Source organism: Amphiprion ocellaris, chromosome 16 (assembly GCF_022539595.1).
Source record: "Amphiprion ocellaris isolate individual 3 ecotype Okinawa chromosome 16, ASM2253959v1, whole genome shotgun sequence".
NCBI lineage: Eukaryota > Metazoa > Chordata > Actinopteri > Pomacentridae > Amphiprion > Amphiprion ocellaris.
Genome location: NC_072781.1, coordinates 6547253 through 6571136, shown reverse-complemented (window position 1 = coordinate 6571136; position 23884 = coordinate 6547253). Strand labels below are relative to the sequence as shown.

At 40.7% G+C, this 23884-nt stretch overlaps 1 protein-coding gene across 2 annotated transcripts in view; it reads left to right on the top strand.

Moving 5' to 3' along the window:
- Positions 1-5699: 5699 nt before the first annotated feature.
- The window catches only part of ank3a (ankyrin 3a), a 135730-nt gene continuing 117545 nt past the window's right edge, over positions 5700-23884 (top strand). The window contains exons 1-2 of one of the 2 annotated variants that reach the window (XM_055018624.1): positions 5700-5949; positions 6375-6542. In XM_055018624.1, coding sequence (XP_054874599.1) covers positions 6474-6542 — 69 coding nt within the window. In that variant the 5' untranslated portion in view covers positions 5700-5949; positions 6375-6473. Of the gene's footprint in view, positions 5950-5976; positions 6543-23884 lie in introns of those variants that run through there. The other variant, XM_055018623.1, reaches the window with a different exon arrangement.

Below are 23884 nucleotides of genomic sequence, written 5' to 3'. Positions count from 1 at the left end.
TCGAATAATGACCGATAATGGAAACTGTACGCTTGTTTAATGTTTGCCTCTGTTAATTCCTCAGTTAATGCTGTTCGAGCCGCAGTCACAAAGTGCTCACACTCGATATAAATGTCTTGTGATGTTCAAACAAGCCAAATTTTTTCAAATAATTATTAGGGATTATTTTGCACTAGTGAAATCTGCTCTGTATCCCTGAGAGGACACATGCATGATAATTAGGGGATAATATATTCTGCGATTATTATTGTTTTTTGCATCATCTGTGTATTATTATACTCAGCATATTGCAGACTGCTCCCAGGCATTATTTTCAATGTACTGTTATAAATATACAATACCATGTTTAAGCAGTTTTTCCTGTAGTTACAATCACAAGCAGCTCATTAGAGCTTTCCTGAGTAATTAAAGACAACTTGGTAACTGTAACCCACTTAATATGGATTGGTAATCATGGACTGTGACTGATAGCCTTGTAGATAACCTACCTACTATACTGGAGATGACCTAGTGAGTGTCTCCTTACAGTGATAACCTATGGCCCCCCACCATCCTGCAGGCACAGCACATGAGAAGCTGCTCAGTATGGAAATGGAAATGTGTTGTAAATTTACACCAGTTTAATGGAGTCGACTGTTGTCAGAATTAAAGAAAAAAGTTAAATCGACTTGACATTTTTCCATTGTTTGTGTCTTAGCTAAGAGAAAGTACAATAAGTGTTGGGTAAATGTTACAAAAAAGGATTAAGCAAAGTGTGAATTGCCCAAAAAAAGAGCAGAACTGTAAGGCACGACACTACATTTGACTCTATGTCTTTGTCTCTTTTCTATTCAGCCATCAGTTGATCAAATTAGCAGCTGCATCTCTTTCTCTCTTTTACTCCCACGACCTCCCTTTCCTGACCCTGCTATTGTCGGGGAGGTTATGGGCAATTTGGGGATGATACGGCAGCCTATTTAGTCGATTACCGCAAGGAGAAAAATACTCCTTTTGGAAATCCAGCATGCCCACTAAACGCATATAAATCCAGCTCTAAAAAGCACAGCGGGGGTTTCTGCCAGGAGGAAGTGTGAAGTGAATTTTTGAGACTGGCATTTTGCAATAAAGAAACCACGACAGATGAAAGTAAACAGAACAAATATCATATATAGTCTATCTTTATTGATATAAATAAGAGGGATAGAGAATAGATATACAAGAGTTTCTATAACTTCCAACAAAAACTGAACATTTTATGACTTCAGTTGCAATTCTTCTGCATCAGACAACCTCATCGTCCTGTAATATTGTATTTATTTCAACACAAACCCACGTTTTTTGCTTGAAACACAGGCAAACAGATGTCCACGACTTTAAATTTTGCATGAATTTCCAACGTTTCCCAGTGTGAGGTGAAGGGGTTTTAAAATCCTAAATAAATGCCCGGCTGATAGAGCTCTATCCTGGTAATCAATAATAACTGCTCCTGGCACAGACTCAGAGGTACCACACCCTGCAACACACACACAGACACACACAGCTGTGCACATTTGCCTTCAAATCACATGTGCACACAACCTTGTCGGCTTTAGCACGTGCATGCGTTCATAATGGAGCGGAGAGAACATATCCAGCTGCAGATTAATGCTGAAGATGTGTGTAATCCTTCTTTGCTCTCGCTTCCAGGACTTGATGTTAAACATGGAGGGAAGGTGGAGTGAGGAGAGGATGACAGGGAGAAGGATGATGGTCTTGAGTGGAGGACATCATATGTCACTGGTGCTGAAGCTGGTAATCTGTTGTCAGCTTTCACTGACGTGTTAGGGTTTGGGGGAAAAAAAACTTGATTGAAAGTGAATCCTGCTGCCAGATTCTGTTCTCGTGTTTGAAAAGAGTCGAGTTAAAGGGGTGTACAGGTTATTGGTGCTATATCAAGATTTAGTTTGTGCATAAAGAGGTTCATAATTTACACAAATCCATGTGATAATCAGCTTTTTTAGTCAGCATCTGCTATCAAAAATGAGAAATTTTCAACAGCATCAACAGGTGTGTAGCATAGATCTTCTTTTATTCTTAAATATCATTATGATTTTTTAAGCATGATCATTTAAGCTCAAAGTTATTTCAGAATTGGACGACATTTGGGCTTTGAAATTTTTGAAAAATAAGCCTTCTCTTTTGCAATTTTCTGCTCCATATCCATCAATAATAGGTAATAAACTATCAAAAGGATTGATTGGATCAGCTTCCACATCAATGGTACCATTTTTATTCCATGTTTTATTTTTTGTTTGCTAACCCTACTCTAATCACAGTAACAGGGTTGCTAATCCATGCTAATGTTAGTTTTTTCTCACGAGTAGAAGCTAAATATTTAATTAGCTGTTACTGCTGACCAAGAGGACAAACTTACTGATGTAAAAAAGCAAAGAAACAAGTAAAAAGAATTTGTCTTATCCTGATAATTTGAGGTAGAGTGAGACTTTGAATCAAGGCTGACAATGTTATGAAAATATGAAAAATAGAAGCGAGGACATAGCTTTCCTCTCCCCATTCTTTTGGAAAACTGTTTGATGATGTTAATTCCAGCGTTTCATTTGATTCACTGTTTTATTTTTCTTCTGCCTGCTAAAATCCTCATGCTAACAGGGTTGTTGTGGGACACATGTTCCATGCATAATAATCTTTATTTAAAATATTATGTTGATTAAAAAAATATTCCCACAATTACAAGAGACCTTAATGAAAAAATTATACCCCAAAAAAGGAGGTTTTGGTTTCATTTTAACGGTTTTATTTGAGACTCAATTTGGTCTTCAGAGGGGTGAGACAAAAGAAAAATGGCATTTTAGGGGGTTCACCAGACTTATTTGATACTTTAAAAAATATTTTCAAGCAGTCTTTTCTCCATTTTTTTTTTAAGATTTGGTCTCAGGACAAGTACATTTACACAACAACTGCATGTTTTAGTATTGTGTACATGGAATATTTGAAATTTGATGGGTGGGACGTAAAATGTCCTCCAATTCTGGAATGACCTAAATAGAAACCTCTTTGAGACCAGTTTAACTGGTATTTATTAGTTTGTTTTACTTACTGTGTAATCACGCAGCCTCATTTCATTCAGTGTTTGTTGTGTCTCGTGGCTATAAAGATTATTGGCAGAGGAAGTAGGATGACAGGGCTTTCTATGTGGCAGTGGAGTGTCCAGCCAAGAGGAAACAACCAGCAAGGCTACAGCAAAGCCTGCAAAAAGTTGGCTGTAAAATGCCAGATTTGGTTGCTTCTTACATTTTAATGACACTATCTCACCATTTAGGCCTACGTTGGTCTTAATTCTTGCATATTTTAAGTTTGCTAACCAGATTATAAACATACAGTGAATTATTGTAGAGGATATTTAGGCTTCATGTATATTTTAGCCTACACAATCCATAAATGGCATTAAATCTGTCAAATTTAAAAGCACGCCTGTTGTAATTGAGAATTTTTCGACTTTATTTTTAGTTATTTATCGACACCATCATGGTAAGATTTGTCAGGACACACTAAATTAATGGTTAATGTATTGTTTTCCTAGAAACATGAGTGCATCCTTATTCTACATAAACGAACACGGTTAATTTAACAGCAAACTTGTTTTAACTCCAATGTCTTATCTCCTTTATGTATTAGTTGTACCAGCCAATGCCAAAAAATAACTATAAAGTTACAAAACATGTGAATCTCTTGACTCAAACCATGTGAAACGGCTGAATCAACTCAACTTTCTAGCCGTCTTCTGCTGTAAAACATGTAGCGTAAATACAGGTAATATATTAATTTGGTCATTCATTTAGCCCATAAACGTCTATGTGGCATATTTGGAAAATGCAGGAAGTTTCAGTTAAGTTTTTACTATGTAGTATTTGATCATCAAGTTGCTGCCACCAGTGTTTTCCAGCGTTTTCTAATCTGTTTGTGCAATCAATGCAATATGTCCTTATTTATTTTGCTAGTAATTGAAGTAGACTTTCTGCTCTTTAATAGACTCAAAAGATACCACAATGAAGTAGCCAGCTAAAGGAGTATAGCCAACTGTTTAGTGTTAGATGAAAGTCTCTGGTAAGACACTGGAGTCTTTGTGTCCCTAATTCAACTGGAGAAGTTATCAGTAAAGTTAACCTGTTAAACTAATTTCAAGTTAAACTAGTATATTTCAGACCGACATCCCTAAAGTTATTTGTGAGAAACCCTGCCCGGTATGTTTTAGTGAGAAATATGACTTTTCCATCTTTACATCCAGATCCTTCACCTCACAACATATAACACATTATTACCACATCTGCACGAATTAGATTTAGAAGAATCTTAAGCAGTCAAGTGCAACTCAGTTCTCCCTGAGTTGCACTTGATTGATGGTGATTATTTGAAAATATATACCCAGTATCAATAACAATACATATTATTCTATGTATGTGCATGTATTTATGTCTTGTTAATGTAAAAATCAAACACGAAACAATATTTTTGGCATGAATCTTTTAAATTTGGTTGATAAAGGGGCATTTTAGATTTGAGAAATAAACTCTTTGTAGATCATTTCTGGACTGCAATTTTCTAGCTACTCATCTCCTGATGAATACACAACCTCTGGAACAAGCAAATATCAATGTAAATATCAGTATTTTCACTTTTAATGGTGCGACTGAAGCAACTGTTCTTCGGGACAATGAAAGCATTTCTCCTTGGTGTGAATTTGACTGCTGGAGTCGGTTGTCGTCAAAGCACACTTGTTAAATTTTCATGTTAAGCCTGTTTCTTTGTGCTTTTTCAGTGGCAAAATATTTTTCTATTATGTTCTCACTTTTCTGATCCTGATCCTTCTGTGGGGGGGTCGAGGTCTGATTGACATCCAGCAGCATGGTGGTGATGGCGGACGGATGGTTAACAGCAATATACACCCCAGAATAAAGAACGTGTTGTTTAATCGCAACAAACCCTTCTTCTCTGCGCCTCTGCCTGCTCCTCATTTGCTTTTTCCATTTGTTCTTTCATCCTCTCCATCTCTCCCTGTTTCACTGATATCACATTGTGTTTTTTCGCCCTCCTTACTCCACTCTTCCCCATTTTCCCATTTTCCACTGTCAGTTTCTCTCTCCTCTCCGTTCCTCACCCTCCACTCCACCCCTGCTTCTGATCTCTCATTCTGAGCTTTTTGTTCCCATTTTCTCCCTTTTTTTCCCTCTCACTCTCTCTCAACCCTCTGCCTCATTAGCTGGATGCTCCATTGGTGGAGCGCTGTAGCTTGTTGAAGCTGGGAAGGCGTGGTCTTTCTGCCTTTTTCTGTCTCCGTTGAGTCGTCACGCAGACATTTTCATGATTATTGGATGGAAATTCTTGGGGTAATATCAACCTTGTGTGCACATCTGCACCTGCCTGCCTGCCTCTCTGTGTTGCACTGTGACACACACATTTTAACCCAGTCAGTGAGTCAGTGAGTCAGTCAGTCAGTCAGTCAGTCAGTCAATGCTGGTTGCAGTTCTGTTCTGTTCCAGTTTCCAGTAAGCTGATCCTGCTGGCAGAAGCTCATGGGGAGACTTCCTTTTCTGGAAGGACCTGATGCATCGTGTTAATGATCCCCTCTCTCTCTCTCTCTCTCTTTCTCCCTCTTTCTTTTGCTCTCTCTCTCTGCTGGCCTGTTTGAGCAGAGTCTCATTTCATATCGCAGCGTCTGAGCGGAGAGCAACAGCAGAGATCATCCAGCCGGCAGAGTGAAGTGTGGATCACGCCCCCCTTTCTCTTCCCTGTCTCAACCTTCTGTCTTTCACTAACACGACAGCAACACACTCTTTTCACTCCTCCTTTCTGTCTGATCCACCAGCTTTCTATCTCCTCTTGCTCTCTTGGTTTGCGTATTTTCTTCCCATGTGCCATTTTTTTCTGTGCGTCTTTCTTTTTTGGCAAAGTGTCTCCAGTCTCCAGCCTCAGGTAGGCAGCACCAGGAACACACTCATTCTGTCTCTCTGTCTTTTCTGTCTTCCTTCATCACACATGCCAATATCCTCTTCCACCTCCTCCTCCTCCTCCTCATCTTCCTCCTCCATCTCTATCTCTCCACTCTCCTCCTGCCTCCACACCCTGCCTCTGAGTGCGCCGGAGAGAGTCGCCAATTGCGCACGGCGAAGGCAGCAAGTGGGAGTGGACCACAGCGAGCGTGCTTGCAAGTGTGTGCGAGTGTGTTTGTGAACGTGGAGAGGAAGAGGAGAGGAAGAGGAGGAGGAGGAAGAGGGAGAAAGAGCATCAGCACAGTCCTCCCAGTCTCTCCTCTCTCTTCACGCACACTCCCACTCTGCATGGAACAATCCTTCCTTCACTGCTTCTAAATGGACATTTCTGTGGCAACGTTTCACCAGTGAAGACAGCAGCCGCCGCCGCTCCGTTCCACAAGCTCCTACATGCTGGATTTTAAAAAGAAGTGAGGAGAGGAGAGGAACCGGGGGAGATCTCCGAATATGAGTGAGGAAGCTAAGGAGAAAGCAGGCGGCGGGAAAGGAGCCCATCGCAAGAAGAAAGGCAAAAAGGTATGAAAGGAGAAGAAGAGCTTTGCTTTGTCTTGGTGCGCCTGCTTTGGCTCAGCAGATGATCCTTTATGTGTCTGTATGGGAAGTAAGAGCTTGTTGGGTGAGGTGAGATTAACGGGTGAGGTTGATGAACACAATACAAAGTGAGTAAAGGAGTGTTTTGTTTTTTTTTGTTTTCATTTGATCATTTATTCTTAAGATTGAGTCAGTTTTTATTACATAAGAGCCAATATATTGAAAGCACAGACTGTTCAGGTGGTTGTTTTTCTGTCAGTTTTGCTGTCAGGTGCGCTCAGATTTTATCTCTCCTCTGTTTCTGGCTCTGACACGCTGGAGAAGTATTTGTTTAGCCTCACCCGGAATGCCTACCTAACACAACTGAAACGCCGCCTGTCAGTCACCAGTCATTCTAATCCTGATGTTGCAACTGGTCGGTCTAGTTGTTTTTGCTGTGGGTGACTGACGGCGGTGGAGGGGAGGAGGGCAGTGGTATGTGAAGTGGAGAGAGAGTGTATAGTGGGAAGCGAGGGGATGTCCTCAGGGGTTAGGGTGGGGGCAACAAAACTCACGCACCGCACTGGCATCTGTCGTACAATCAAACTCCTCCACAGCTGTGAATGTGTCTGAGGTACATTCACTGTATGTCACAGTCTTCCTGTTGTGTTCCTGAGAAGTCATTATTATGGCTTTTAATTGAAGGTGTTCCCCACAGAAACGTGTTTTGACTCATGAAGTGGAATGCTGGTTTGTGTGTTTGTGCGAGCGTAGATGTTATCCTCTGGTTGTGGTTCACAGTTAGACACCTTGAGAACGTCTGTTTGTGGTAAAAGCTCATCTCTGCCTCCCATGCTGTTGTGCCAATGAGCCAAGCATATGATGAATGTGTTTTGCTTTGTCTGAAAGCCACTGATGACACAAATGATCTCACAAAATACACACTTTAGCGAAACATACCCACAAAGAGTATGTTGCAGACCATTTGAGCTGGGTTGGAGGTAAAGCTGGATTCGAGGTGGCCCCTGAGATCTGGCATCTGTAGCATGGAGAAGAACAAGGGAGAACAGAGAGGCACAGTTACAGTAGATTTAGACTATACAATTTACACAGCGAGTGAATCTGTATTCTGTGTTTCCCGTTAAATCATTTATAGCTGCTATAATTCGTGCCACCCTCAGTGCTAACGCTGTCAATCTGGTTCTTCGATGGCAGCAGGAGGCAAGATGTTGAAACTACTGACGGCTGTTGACAAAGTGGAATGTCATGCATTCGTGGTATGTTGTATCTGAGCAAACTAGACCTTAATAATTGTTAAAAAGAAAGCGCCAGTATGAATAATTGTATATGCAGAAATATACCTTCAGTGGGTACATTTCAGGATGGCAATTTCTTTGACGTTATGTAACCAAAATATGTATTTATTCAAACACATGTTCCTTCCATGAATCTTTGCAGATGAAGGGGAAATATCTTTTTTAAAGTGGGTAGAGATGATGGTGTGGAGGATTTTTGCTCAATTTATGATCCAACACCATGGACTGTCTGTAAAATATGGATGTAGCCACGGTGACATCTTCCATTGGTTTGTGGACTGTCATTTGTAGTTTGGACATTTCACCATAAGCGCTGTATGTTTTTCAAATCAAACACGCCAGTAGCAACATGTCAATCAAAACATAGCCACATTCTCAAACATGCTGTGCGTTATTGCTCTAAATGGGACTATAATTTGTAAAATAGATACGATGTGGTACTTAGGGGGACTTGAAACTAGCAATTGAGGCCATAAATTTGTTAGGAAAATGCTCACTGAGGAAACAAATCAAGTAAGAAATCTGTCATTTTCTCATAGACTTCTACACAATTGGATGTCTTTTTGCAAGTCGCTCCCTGCTGCCGTTAGAAACATTGCAGCTCATGTTCTCTTTTGCATTGACTTTTCACTGTTCAGGCTGAAGACTATGTCCACTTTTTATATGTAGGTGAATAAAGGTGACAAATCAAGTGACAAATAGAGTCATTTTCTCACAGATTTCTATATAATCTGACCTCTTTTAGGCCAGAAAAGGCTAATTAAAGTCACCTTTGTACTGATATATACAGTCTTTGTCCAACACCTGTGAATAAGACTTTCTGGCTGGCAAGAGGACAAGGTCATTCAGGATTCAAGAATATCACGTAATATGACATTGTCAGATTTTAAAACACTTAAGCATCGAGGTCTGTTCAGCCTCACAATTCCAGTAGGGTGAGACAATGAAATCTGAATGATTTTTTTGAGGCAGAACATTAAAATATACCAATATTATAAACCGTCTCCATCTCCAACTCCATTTCGCAAACGGATTAAGATAAAGGAGGTTGGGTTAAATTCACCAACAGGATTATGACCGAGGCCCGAAGTTCTCCGTTGTTGTATTTTCTCCCCAACAAGCCTCCACCCGTTATCTCTCTCTCACACAAGCTCCAGAGCTCCAGACATGAAGCTGAAAACAGCAAATCGATGCATATTAATGCTTTTTTCTTTACATATGTATGTTGTTTGTTTGCTGCGTGAGTACATGCACAGACGTGCGTCCATGTGTGTCTGCCTTCCGCCGTGTGCGCATGTGCGTGCCAGATAACCATGCCAGATGTGTTAATGATTGTAGCCATGGCAACTAGTTTCTGTTCTGAGAGAGGGATGTCGAGGGTGAGAGCAGGCAGGGAGAGAGAAGAGAAGAGGGGGTGGACTGGTGAACTTGGTGGCCAGAACAGAAATATATTTTTCATGAGGCAGCTGCTGTGATGGGTGAAGCTCAAGGATACAATCAAATATCTTTTGACTCAAGGCCCCAGACTTATCCTGATTATGACAGGGGTCGTAAATCAACACCAATCACATCAGCGCTGTGTTTGTCAGTTTCGTGATCGTTTGTGCTTATCAATGTGTGTTTCTGGGTGTGTAAGTGGAGCGTGACTGGTGCGTGTACATTTCTGAGCATTTGTCAGCGCGTTTGTGTACCACTTTGAAGTCCCTCCAAATGCTCTATGATCTCAGAGAGGCTTAATGATAAGAATTTGATGTAGTGATAGAGATAATGAGGTTTACATAACACACACACACGCTCACACATACACAGTTTGAACAGGAATTCAGTTGCATACATTCCCACTGCACAGAAGCTGCCGCTGGGTCAAATGGAACCCCTTTAATAAAATAATATTTGAGTACGTACATGGGTTTGTACACCTTTGACGGTGATTATCTGGTTTGCTGCGGAGTTTTAGTGTAGAAAGTTGCTGCTTATAATCCACATAAGACAATTTCCATGCATAAAAAAGAGCAAAAATAAAGAAGAAAAATGTGCCTGTAGGATAAGAAAGACTCAAGAACTTATATAGCAGTATCTCCTCTACAGAATTCTAATAACTGCAGTTCAGTGCAATAAAATGTAACAATTTTTCTTAAAGAAATGTTTAGAAAATGAGATTTACGTTTTATTTACCCTCATCTGTGAGTTGCATAACTGTTCTTTGTGTGCAATAGCTTATACCCAACGGAGAGCAGAATAAACTATTGTGCAGATTACTAAAGAATCTCAATTAAATTCTGTTAAATGTAACAGAAGCGTTCAGGATAACTGTGGAGTTTGCCCACATACTTCAACAGCTTTCCCAAATACTGTAAGTCTGCTCAGCAAAGTAAACATAACATTATATAAGAGATGCTCACGCTGAAATGCCTCAGAAACACCATAGTTTTACTGGTTTAGACCTTCCCAAAATACACTGTCCTTAACTGCGAGATGTACTGTATGTTTACACTTCCTGAGGATTGTGTAAGGATTGTGTAAGGAGCGGTGGTGTTTCTGTCAGGAAAGCCTTAAGCAGAGCTGTTTCTGTCAAACACGCCGATGAGCAGAGACACCTGAGAAACGTGGTATCACCGAAAAACACAGGCGGTTCTGTCACGAACAAGCCACTGCTGTTGATCATGTTTCTCCACAGTCTGTGTATTCTGTCGATGATCCTCACAGTATAACTCACACTGGCAACACAACTACAAGTGGCACAGTGAGTTCGTATGCCATATTTTTGCACAAAACAGCTGCACGCCGACTGAACTTTTAATGTGAAATCCGTCGTTGTAATGTAGATAAATCAGAATGAACAGGAGCGATGACTTTAGCTCACTTTCTCCATCCTTCCACTTTACACTGGACGGCATACATCTCTCTTTTGTGTTGCCTCTGTTGTCTTGTTCCTAATGAGACAGCTAGTCAGCCAGGCAGCGAGGCCCGGGCAGCTCTGCTCTTTGTCTTTGGATGGAAAAACCCTGCCAGAGACGGAGAGCCCCGCGTCTGGAGGACTGGTGGAATAAGCCGTTCTGTGACAGTGCCTTCAAAGAGAAATGGCACATCACATCCCCCAGATAACAACAGGGCACTGGTGAATGTGCTGATGGAAGATGTGAAGCGTGTGTGTGTGTGTGTGTGGAGGGAGAGAGACGGAAAGCAAACGAAGTGCTGCTTTTGTTTTTCAGATTACGCTAATGGACTTGGCACGGATCAAATCCTTAAAGAGGGGAAGGTTGTACTTCATGGACCATTTGGGAGACAGTTTGTGGAGGAAATTTACAGGCAAATACTGGGAGCACTACATGTGGCTACAGTAAATAGAGCTGAGTTGATAAAAAGTTTGATAATTAAGTAATTGTTTAAGTCATCTTCAACCAGCATGACAAAGATGATGTTCTTGCTGCTCCAATGTGAAGATTTGCTGTTTTTTTTGGTGCTGTAAATCCGATATCTTTGAGTTGTGGAGTGTTTGTCAGGCAAAACTAAACCTTAAAAGATGTCACCATGGATTCTGGAGAACTGTGATAGATATTTATAAATGGTAACTAAATTAAAAAATATATATTCTGCAAGTTAGATTAGTAATGAAAATAATCACGAGGCGCAGCACTGTTGTTAAGTGAAGAATCTATGCATTTGTTAATACTGGCAATTACATGTGTGTCACTGAAACATGGTTAAATACCAAAATAGTGCACAAAAACTGTTTTAGTCTGAATATCGAATCATATTCAACTCTACAAAACTTTCTAGACTTGATGCCAAGTTTTTTTCTGCAAGCTTTTCTAGTAGCACACACAGAAAACACCCCCAAAAAAAACAGTTGAACCTGGACAATGATTTTGGTCTCAGGCCAAAGAAAGAACCTGTAACTGTGGGATTACTCATCACATCACCTCCTCCTTGGCATTCCTTGTTTCTGCTGCTCGTCCAAGATGCAGCACAGAAATGTGACGACTTACATAAAGCTGCACACACACACACACACACACACACACACATGCACATGTGCTGTATTGGTTGGGAGCGTGGAGGTGTAAGTGCACATGTGTGCTCCCTCGGTAGCTCTATAAATGTATGCATGCATGTGTGTAGGTGTGTGTGTGTGTGTGTTCCTGCCGTCCACTGCGTGTGGATGTGTGTTTGGGTAGGTAGGCGTCGCCGAGCCAGGCCACAGCTGCACACCCTGGGGAGAGGGCAGAGGGATCAGCCTGTCAGAGCTCCATCACTCTCAGATGCACTGTCTCTGTTCCTCTCTCTTCCCACCGAGGGAGGCAGGGAGAAAAGAATGAGGTGAAAAAAGGAGGAGAGGAGCCAGGGGAGAGAGAGGGATGTGGAAGGCAGAGAAAGAGGTGAATGGAGAGGGCTGCAAAGGCCGACGGAAGACAGGGAGTGTGAGGTGTGAGCTGGGGAGTGACAGAGGGGAAGATGGAAAAGGAAGGGGAGAAGGAGGTGTGAAGGAGGAGTGTTTCTTTCTCTGTCGCTCAGTAGCTCTGGAGCTCTCCCTTGATCTCCAAAATGGCTGTAGGGGGGCTTTAAGAGGCCAGTATGCTTCATCAGAAGTGGCTTGTTGGTTGGTGAAACAGCTTCAGAAGCTCTACCTACATGCTCCTCTGATGTCGGAACAGGTGGGGCTTGTAAGACAATTTCAAGCTTTCCAAAAACCAAAACATTCTCACCCACTTTAACCAGTAAAGAAACAGGTAAATAATGTTTAAAAAAAACTTAGCAGTGTTTGAATTTAGTCCCTTTATCTTTCTTTCTCTGTGTTTTATAGAGTCAGAAAGTGTGTTGCCCTTCCTATGTATTCATAATTATTGGGTATTGATCCTTTCTCTAATGGTTTCCCACTACAACCTCAAGTACTTTTGGAACAGCTATAAACATTTTTTGCCTTTTGAATGTGGTTAAGCATCAGTGACCAAACTTGTACAGTAAACTGGCAGCTATGAATCATGCATAAATGTCTGACTTACTGTTTGCTTGGTTTCATTGCTGGCCAGAACAGTAGGAAAAAAATCCTGTAAAAAACTGTAAATCTGCCAAAAATGCTTTAAAAATGATGGAATACAGTAAGAAAAACTGTACAACTGAAAATAAACACAAATATCTATGAAATAATGCTAGTTCTAGCAGATTTAAATACAGTTAAAACTGTAATTGTAGGGAGACACATTGTGCAAGGACAAATTACTATAAATGTATAGATTTTTTATGTACATATTGTTTTCTTTTGTAGTCAAAATGTAAACTATTTGTATGTAAATATTCATATCCCAATGTTCGCACAAAATTTGACATCACTTTCATCAATATAATATAGTAAAAAAATGTAGAATAACAACTTACTATCTGAAAAATACAGATTTTTATTGTGGACATTTGTAGTTTTGGCTGGATTTTATATGATTCACATAAAATTTTATCATATTTTTCAGTAATTTTGTTCGTTTTTCCCTGTAATTTAACAAAACTGTAAAAATCTATTGCATAACAGTAGGAACTGTTAACAAATGTTCCCTTTTTCCTTTTTTTTTTTAACAGTGTAGTTATTTGACTTGATCAGCTGATGGTTCGCCAGCTTTCTGGGTTCGAACCTGACACAGCTGCTGTTGTCCGACAGAAAAACACGCTTTTATACGCTCAAGCAGGCTTTAGTTTGAGTACAAGTGCAGTAGACACGAACACAAATGCACACACAGACTACAGGTAGAGATGGAGCGGCCCTGGTCAGCTAACAAGGCTGTTGAACCAGACCTAATCAACAAAAAGGCCTAACAAGGGCTCACCACTCTTCGCTCAACCCATCCATCCCTCCACAATCCTCTCCTCATCCTCTCCTACATCAACAAAAGCAAGCAATTTCAAGAAGTGCCTTGGTTCTTTTTTTTTTTTTTTTTTTAAAGCCTGTCGGCGAGAATGAATCAATACCAGTGAGAGCTCAGCGCAATTTAAAAAGAGTTTCTCTCTCTGTAAGAAACAGCCAGAGCCGGCGTTGGGCTGTAATCACAACGCTGCTTATTAAACACGTGAAAACGTGTGTAATTAAAAAAGAAGGCCGGGGCCCTGACTGGAAACAGAGTGCCGAATAAGATTTTGGACATGTGCCTTTTGATCAAAACATAATAGAATCACTGCATCACCACAAAATTTGAACGTAAAAGGGCTTTTTTTCTCAACCTGTTCTGCTTCGTGACCCGGACTGCAGCTGCTCTGAGACGTCTACAGTCTAATAATGCATGTTCTCATATCCACTCTACTGGTATTTTCTTTGCTGGCAGTCGTCGTTGCCTGAACCCCGGAGTCTCTTCCGTTTCCCACAGCTCCGTCCGGAAGGCTCTTTACATCTCTCTCTCACTGTTCTGTTCTTTCTATTCCTCTTCTCCTCTTTTTTTCTCTTTCCTCTCTTCTTCAAAAGACTCCACAGTAACGGAAAAACAACGGTGTAAAGAAAAAAAAGGACGGTCAGATGGAGAGAAATTCACTGTCAGGTTTAGAAATCCCTTTTTATCAAGTTCGGGATCCTCCTTAAGCCTCTCCTGGCCTGGTGTCGCCATGGCAACCGTTAAAAGCAACAGAGCAGGATAACAAAAGCTTTTGTTCCGTACCGAAAGCAATAACGGGCGGTTTGTGCTCACCGTGTTGTCTGCCGACCCCGCTGTGACCGCAGCACCTTGCTTCTCAGTTATTTAACATCAGTGGCTTTACTATGGCTGACAAAAGCACCGTATGCAAACAGATTCGGATCTCTGGTTTATTCATAGCCCGCATGTAAAAAAGGACTGAGTCACAGATGCACTTGGATGTTAATTGTTCTTCACCAAACATTAGCACCATGGAAACCGATGTATGAGTTGTCAATAGGGTTCCGGTCATGATGCAGCAGATGACAATTGACAAAGATCACACTATTCCCACACTAAAGTCCCACAGGAGAGATCGTCTTATCACATCACATTCCTGTTTTTCACATGTTTGATGTTGAGGCTGATTGTTTTTTCACAATAAATAGCAAGCCGCCGTGGGTGCAAACAGTCCAGATTTCAGTTCCAGATAAGAGAACAGCGGCTCCTACGTGGCCTGAATGGTGCGACTGATGAAAAAACTGTGACTGAAAGAACCTATTAACTACAATTAACTGCAAAGTAGAAAAGCAGGTTCATATCCCTCGCTGTCCTTTTTTTTGGCTCTCAGGTGTTGTTTATTTAAATCAGATGATGTATTCTGGGATCAGGAATACATCCACAGTGGAGCCAAGCCAGATGGCTCACCCCTGCTTCCTGCATGGGATGAAAAATGAAAGCTTGCCCGTGAATAAGAATTGAAATGAAAAATGAAGCGTGCGAGGCGATAGCTGCAGACTCTTTTAAAGCTGCCGTTCGCTGGCTCTCAGCTTGAAGATGCACTTAACAGCAGGATCTGGCTTCCTCTGAAATTCAAAATGTCTGACAGATAGCCACAGAACTGAGGGCCGTGTTGTGAAATGTCGAGCAGATTGCCAGTTTAGCAGTACTCCAACCAGGTGAGATCCTGGAGGGATGAGAAGCAAAGCAATGTTTTTCTGTTTAATTCAGTGATGGTTTTAATGGTTGGGTGTGTATCTTTATTTATATGCTTCAGACCATGCTAGCCCCTGAAGTTGCATTTATACGATACTTTTTCTTGGTACTTTTTGATGGACATGTGATTGCTGCCTGGTTTATGTTAAATGGGGATATATTTTTCAGAGAGAAAAGTGAGAACAGTTGATGTGGAATTGGATGGAAGGCATCGAAGATAACATTTTTGAGTCCTGTCTGTGCTCAGGTTTAGGCAACCACACATTTTGTTTAACTGTAATGAAAGACAGAGTTACCTGTTTTTGAAGCTAGCTTGTGTTCTCCTTCAAGTCACTGTGGGGTTTACTGATATCAAACCAAGACTACTTACCTCAAGCAAGTGCTGTGAGCATAGAATCAGAGAAAGTTAAATGAAGTTTCAGTTGATAAAAAAACAGACATTTTATACCTTTTCTGACGTGACAATATTGTGTTTTTTTATTTGCTGGAGACACATTTTTAGTGAAATAAGCAGTTAACACCATGACAGCATTTCCACGTAAAACTGATGACAGTTTATATAACACAGATTGAGACTTTAGAGTTTCTACACCTAATAAACTGCAGAAACCAGTCCTGTCAAATTGCAGGGCTAAGCTTTCTGCATCCTAATTTCCCAGAATCGGTTTGTGGTTCGAATGTGTATGACTGTGTTACTCCAACTTGAGTTGCAGTGTTTGAGTAGAGTTTTAGGTGAGCTGGTGAGCCCCAGCTGCAGTGTATGGAGTGACAGGTGAAGAGTTTATAGAGCTGCATATTGCAAAAGAGGCAACACTGGAGTTGCATCTAGCCATTTTAAAGCAGAAAGGAATTATTTTCATGAAGAAAGAAAACAAAATATGTAACTTTGATATGCAAAGGTGAGTTTTAGGAGTTGATGACCAAAGAGGGACTTCAAATCAATGTAACCTCATATTATTAAAGAATATAGTCTTGGCATTACTCATAAATATATTGGCTGTTTTAAGTCTCTGAGAGCAGAGATTTGTTCAAATTAATAAATAGCCTCATGGTGTGGGAAAAAGGTTGCATTTAAAGGTTCCGTTTCCCTAAAACAGCAAGCCATTGTTCTGGGCCTCTTGTCAACCACCTGCCCTGCTGGGAGAAGAAAATTGCCTTTTGAGGATCAATGAAACATTCGTTAACAAGCCATTAATGCTCTCGAGTGCATGTCAAATTTTGCATGAACAGTGGGATTTCCATCAGCCTCCAGCAGGGGTTCCACCATGTTACGCTTCCCTTAATTCATGGTTTTCTGGGTTTTCCCAGCCTGTCTGGGGGCTTTCTGCCGGGGCAACCCCACCTGTGTGCTCCTGAAGCAGCACAGAGAACGAGGCGTGGGGGTGGACGGAGCTATACCGGCTGCGAGGACCATGTTAAATGCTCCCATTTTTAGATTTCAGTTCAGGGATGACGGAACCATAATGTGAGCCCCGAGGCAACACCACCTGAGCCAGAGGGAACAATAGCACCGGGGAAGCGAATCGGAAAGAATGAGTAGGTACGGAGACAGAAAGTGAAGGAAGATGATGGATGAGGGGCAGGAGAGGACTGGGAGGCTCACATCTTTAAAGGAGAGCAAAGCGTAGAGAATCACGACAGGTGAAACCAAAGGGGATTGTGAGATGTTAAGTAAAAGGTGGAATGGGAGGAGAGGAGCTGTAGGAGAAGTGGATGAGAATGTATGCAAGTGAACACAGCTAAAATAAACCCCGACAGGCGTGCACAAGATCCACATTCCCAGGGGATTCGCTGACAGTGATGGCACCGTCGAGGTTTCTCTGCCACGCTATTATGTAACTCGAGAAATCATCTCCTCTCTTCTGTAGTAAAACTGTGACATTTGTCAAACGAAAGCGTTCACCTTGTCTGTTCTCCAGCTCTTACAGCTCCAGAGCAGAGGAGCCAGACGGAAGGAATTCGCTTGATATTGATAACTCGATTTCTGAGTAGGACATGCCAATGTGCTTTTGATTCGATCATATTCCCAGCTCCTCTGGGATTCAGTAAAAGGTGCCTGTCTGCTTTCTGTTCATTCCTCCCTCCATTTGCATGACTTTTTCCGAGGCAGTCACTTCGTCTATTGCCGCTACAAGCAACATGAAGTCATTAACCATCAGACAATGTTTGTCTTTATGTCGAAAACCTTCAGTGTACCTCTTACTGCATCCTCTTAAATCCACCATCCATTTCCCCCACTAGTGGCTGTAATATAAAGCCTGCAGAGGTTACATGCGCTTTGTCATTTTCCAAAACACTTGCTTCTTTCAACAACAAACCTCCAAAGATGTTGTTGTAATAGCCCATTAAATGAAAGTGCTGCATGCCCTTGGGCCAGCTTTCACTAAAAATTTTTCCCTAGCCATCACTTGTTTTGCATCTCTATAATGAAGGTGTTGTCGCCGACACATTTTTGTAATTACTTGACAGCATGAGACTTCGATAGTGAATGAGTTGAAGGTGATAAGTGCTTCCTGTAGTGATTCTTGACATAAAGAGTCTTGACAGAAAGATTCAAATCAATGTTGCCACACATGAATGTCTGTTAAGGTTGACAATCGTCTTAGAATACTTTAAAAGCTTGGTTTTCCTTGACAGCACCACATGACACAGTCTTTTTTTTATTCTAACAGTGAAAGTGTCTTTTCATTTTAAAATGGGTGTTTACCTGAAACAGAGTGGAAATTGTAGATTTTAAACTGAGCATTGATCACAGTCCTGGTGCAAATTGCCATCCAGGCACAGTTGCTGTCATTGTATACACACACAGCAGTTGAACTGCGTTTGCTGGACTTGCAATAAGCTGAGGCACGAAAGCATTGCCTGAGGCTCAGATGAGGCATGTGGGAGTTGTACAGGGATAACGTGTGATTTTCACAAATATTGGGTTTTTTATATATGGTGTATGTGTATGTTCTAGAACACCCCTGGGGTTGCAGGTTGATGCTGGTTCATGGGTTGTTTTTACAGCGACAGGGTTTTCTCCTGCCCTGTGGTCACTGACAGTGTGACAACCTCCAGCTGTGAGGGTGTGAGTTTGCTAATGAGATACCCTTTGGATCTGTGTGTGTGTGTGTGTGTGTGTGTGTGTGTGTGTGTGTGTGTGTGTGTGTGTGTGTGTGTGTGTGTGTGTGTGTGTGTGTGTGTGTGTGTGTGTGTGCATCTGGACAACAACGTGGACATCTTACAGGAGGTGATGCAGAGATCATTCTGTCATCAGCTGTCACATCAAACATCAAAATAATGCTGCAGGTACATTTTTGAGCCTGTAAAATTGCCCCTGCTATCCATTTAAAAGGTATAGCAAATCAAATGAATGGAAAATGTGGAAATTCAGTGCTTATTGTATGTAAGTTAAAGTTTTCTTGCCAGTTATTAGTTTGCAAATTGACAGAGATCACACTATTCTCACGCTGATACTCGCATTAAAAACATCTTATGACACGATGCATTCCTGTTTTTCATGTTTAACCCTGTAAAACCCACTGTTGGAAAAATACATCAATTTTATTTTTTAAAATTATTATTTCCTATTATATATTGGATTATTATTATATATTATATGTTATTTTTGCACTTTTTTCTATTTTTGGGTTTATATATATATATATATATATATATATATATATATATATATTAAAAAAAATAATTCATTTTTTAAGTTTTATTTTCTTTATTTTTTGCCGTTTTTTTTCTGTGTTTGGGTTTATACATACAAACATACATATACACACACACACACACACACACACACACACACACACACACACACACACACACACACACACACACACACACACACACACATATATACATGCTTTCTTTTGTTTTATTATATTGTTATTATATTTTTAATTTTTTTGCTCATTTCTTTTCTGTATTTGGGTCTTACGGGGTTAATGTGCAGGCTAATTGTTTTTTGACAATAAATATGCATAGCAAGCTGTCGTGTGTGCCAACAGTGTTGAATTTTAGTTACCAGCAGCTACAGCTTCCCCAAGAATTAGTACCCCATATAAAACAGTAAATGTTGCAAACTGATTGTATTGTCAGTCCTTTCAACACAATTCTTAGGCAAAGAAGTGAATAAGTATAACATATCCCACTTTTCTTTACATTTATTGTCTTAAATGCAGTCTGTGCCTCACAAAATCAGTTTTGGGTACATTTATTTGAACATATACGCCTTTCAAATCCAACAATTTAATGTGATCATCTAACCCTCAGTGATTTCATGTGATTAATATGAGTAGGTAGACGATGAAGGAAGGGAGGGAGGGTGAATGTGGGCAGTATGGTGGGATACAGGAGGGGATGTGATGTGTCTAGCTGGGCAAAGAGGAAGCTGAGGAAGCAGGGAGGAGAGAGGAAGGCTTAGTCTTCACCCACTTGTGTCATGAATAAATCAATGAAATCTCCCGACTGTCTGGCCCAGCAAAAACCAGTATGCTTTCATAGTTATAGCTCATCCCAAATGGCCTAGTTTACCCACAGGGAATAAGCCAAGTCGTAATTTACCAGCTGGGGACTTTTTATGATTGCTTCATCCATCATCAATTACCCAGCGCAACTGAAGTATGCCGGGGAAGCCGGTCTAACATTGTGGGCATCCCCGCTGTTGAATATCACCTCCACAAACAACACAAAAACAATGCAGAAAGGAAGATAAATGAACCTGACAAATATCAACGCTGAAATTGAGAGGAAAGTATTGAACAATATTTTGTGTAGCGATTATGACGACTACAGTACATGTACCTGAATCCTGTCACATTAAATATAAAATGCCCTTCTAAAAATCACTGCTTTCTTTAATACAGTCGCAGAGGAGGGTGTTACATAAAAGCGAGTGGGAAGACGAGACCGGTGCCAAAAAAATGAAAAAAAAATGGAGTCAAAATGACTAAATGATGTAGTCTTGTCAGCTCAGTACAGTACTGCACACCCGTACACAGTAATGGAGTTGTAAGGGAACAAAAAGAAACCATTTCCTCCCTCAGTGTCATTAAACAATGGAGACATCCTCCTCACTGGCCGAGACAGAGATGAATTGAATGGTTCTAGAGAGACCTATGACTGTGATTTATTGTTATTCACCAGGGCTTGTGTGTCTCACTATGTTTCTTTATCACAAACGCATGTAAAAAGCACAGAGACAAAGGAGGAGATAGAAAGTGTAACTGCAAGCCGGAGATAAAATATCAGTTTTCCTCTGCAGAGAAACGCATCTGTTTCTGCAGCCTTTGTCTCATATAATTAACATCATCCAGGACTCAATGTAATGTAAACATGTAATCCAGGATCACTTGCTTAAGGCTTAAACCTCTCGAGTCATCTCAGACATATAATTGTGTTTTGATCTGTGACCACAGTGCAACAGTCTCCTTGAGATTGCTTTAATATTCTGCAGCAAAGGCAGTGCATTAAGAAAACACAGGTCTCTCTAATATCAGACAAGGTCTTTACCCACCACCTTTACTTGAAGCAGAATTTCTCTTTGTATCCGAAATATCATTTTTCATGCTTTGTAATCCTATTGCGACACTGATTTTGACCTTAACAAAATTCAATATCCACAAAAATGTCAATGTACAATAGTTCAGTTCTGCAACACCTTACTGATGAGTAGAAGGACATGGATGAGGTGTCTGGAGTTGAGATGAATAAAGGTGTGATTTGGTAGGATTTTCAGCGTTGCAGTCAGCCAGATAGCAAACACGTGTGGGCATAATCACTCAGATTTGGAGGCAGATCCGGTTTTGTTTGCAAGTAAAGCTATAAGTCTGACTCTTGAATAAGCAGAATTAAAAATGATCAAACAGTTTGAGCCTGATGTTGAAAGAGGGCTTCATTTGTGTAAAACAGTTAAATCTAAGGTTGTCAGTCAAGAGTGGTGCTCGTACATATTATATGAAACAAGTCTACATGACTGATTTGGAGTTTCAGTGACTAAGGCTGCCTTTTTTTTTTTTTTTTTTTTTAAGAAATTTCAAACCAAAGACCCTCTTAAGGCTCAACTTTGAAAACCATCCCACTGAAAATGCAACATGAAAACACGCAGAATACACCGGAGAGCTGGCATAATGTTGCCTTCTCTTCTTTGGCCACGAATCGCCTTGTGTTCCACTCTACTTCCTCTTGTGAGCTTTTTGGATGCATAGAAGTGTCGGCGCTGTGGCCAAAGCTTGTTCATCATACATTTCACAAAATCAAGAGAAAAGCAAATGCATGCTGTGAGTTTATCACGTCTCTGCTTGCATTTCACTTTTTTATTTACCTTCTGCAGCGTGATTTACTCATTCCACCATCTGGCATGCCTTAACATTGCTAAAGTCTGACACAGATTGCGACTAAGACATTATTAGACACATCTCGCACAGTGTGACAGCAGTGTAGGATGGTTGTTACCACACCCATCGGCTATAGTCGCTTTTACTTGACTAAGCTCAGTCCCGAACTCATCTTGGACTCGATTGACTGCACTCGACTACATCCTTGTATGTCAGACATGAAGTTTAAAGCATCCTCTTGAGCAGCTGAAGCATCTCCAGGGTTCCAAGTGTGCCCTACTTCATCCATCCAGATGGCAAAAAATGTTAAAAATGTGTTGCTTACCCAAAAAGCATGTCCAGAAAGACTGCAAATTTGAATTATTCACATATCTGTCAGGTGATCTCTAAGAATTTGCACCCTCTGTGTCTCTATGTGCTTCAAGGCTGCCCCACCCAGATAGTTTACTGATTAGTATCATTGTTCTAATGGTCCTCCACAAGGCTGTCTACAAGAACTTCCAATACATTAAAGAGAAAATAATATTTCCTAACTGAAACTGGCAGCTAATTGTCTGCTTTACCCGCCCAGTCACATTTAGAATAAGATAAAGACAGCATTAGTATTGATTCTACATAGGCCTGTGACGGTGTAATGTGCTGAGAGGTGGAGAAATGTGGCCGACAGTGTGGTAGACAGGAGGAAATGAAGTTAACGTGACTTCTACTCCACTTTCCGAATCAGCAGAAGCAAATAAATGATAAATCACAGCAGAGAAAATGTGGAAAAAAAACGCCCAAGGCATTTGAGGCCAAGACCACGAGTTGCCCTTTTTGGTGGCTCTTGGATGCAATATCCTTATAACTTTGTAGCTAGATTATCCCACTGAGGAGTGTTTCAGATGAGATTTTGAAGGGATTTGCTCTCAGTGTCATCAGGGATGAGATTGGAGAGGGGGAATGATCTGTTCTACAGCGGGACTTTACCTTACAATACCAGCTAATTGGAGCTGTCAGGCTGCTGATAATCTGTATTAAAGTGTGCTGTTTAAAAAGGCACCGCACAAATTCAACATTTCAGAGAGAGATTATTAAAGGGTGAACGTGTGTTAGAGCGAGTGGCAGAGAGAATGAAAAGAATCATGCAGCGAGTGAGTGAAAAGGCCAAACCCAACAGTGGTCTGTCTGACAGAAAATGTAATGAAATAGATTGGTAATTCGAGAATTCTCCTGGGCTCTTTTGACTTGTCTTTCAATACTCTTGAAAGCTTCAATTTATCTGCCTAAGGAAAAGCCAAGACTTAAGATGGCAGCTTGAGGTTCCAAGGACCAAACAATCATATATTTTGGTGTCTTTAAAGGCCCCATCTGGTGAAAATCAAGTTTCTTGGTAACAGATCCATATGGTGTTTTCTATATATTTATAGACACATAAGGAGTGAGATGATCAGTCAACACCATAGTTGAGCATTTTCACCTTGTAACTGCAGTGTACCCATGACAGTCTTAAAAATGTGGATTTAGATTAATGGGGTTTCATATGTCACAAACCTAAGTAACCAATCCTGTCAGTTTGCAGGGGGAGGTTTTTAGTCTCATTATTTTTTCTTCAGAATTGACACATATGGCTGAATTACTCCAATATTACTACTCGCCATTATGTAGTGCAGAGAAGTTGTAGGTGAGCTGGTGTGCTTGAGCTGCAGTGAATGGGGAGGGGTGCATGAAGATGGGGATACCATAGATCTGCTCATTCTAGAAGAAGAAATGGTGTAGAGTTACATCTAAGCCATTTAAGACTGGAAGAGATTATGGAAAACTACATTAAATACAGAACTTTGATAGGCGGAAATGAGTATTTAGCGGGTTAATCAATGCCTTGAGAGAGACTTTAAAGCTGCTAGGAAAGATTTTTTGCCATCATTGGGTAAAAATTTAATAATAACCCTTCAGTTTATTATCTCAAGTGGTCTGAGCGAGGATCTAGACTTCTTTTTCTTATCTTTGGTCTGGAAAATGTAGCCCATGACAGGAGACTTTGGGTAGTTACAGGAGATTTCAGACCAGATCAGGTTAGATAATACTGGGAGGAGAATGTGGTGACTTGAGAACTTCTCAGGAGTAGAGTTGACTGCAGT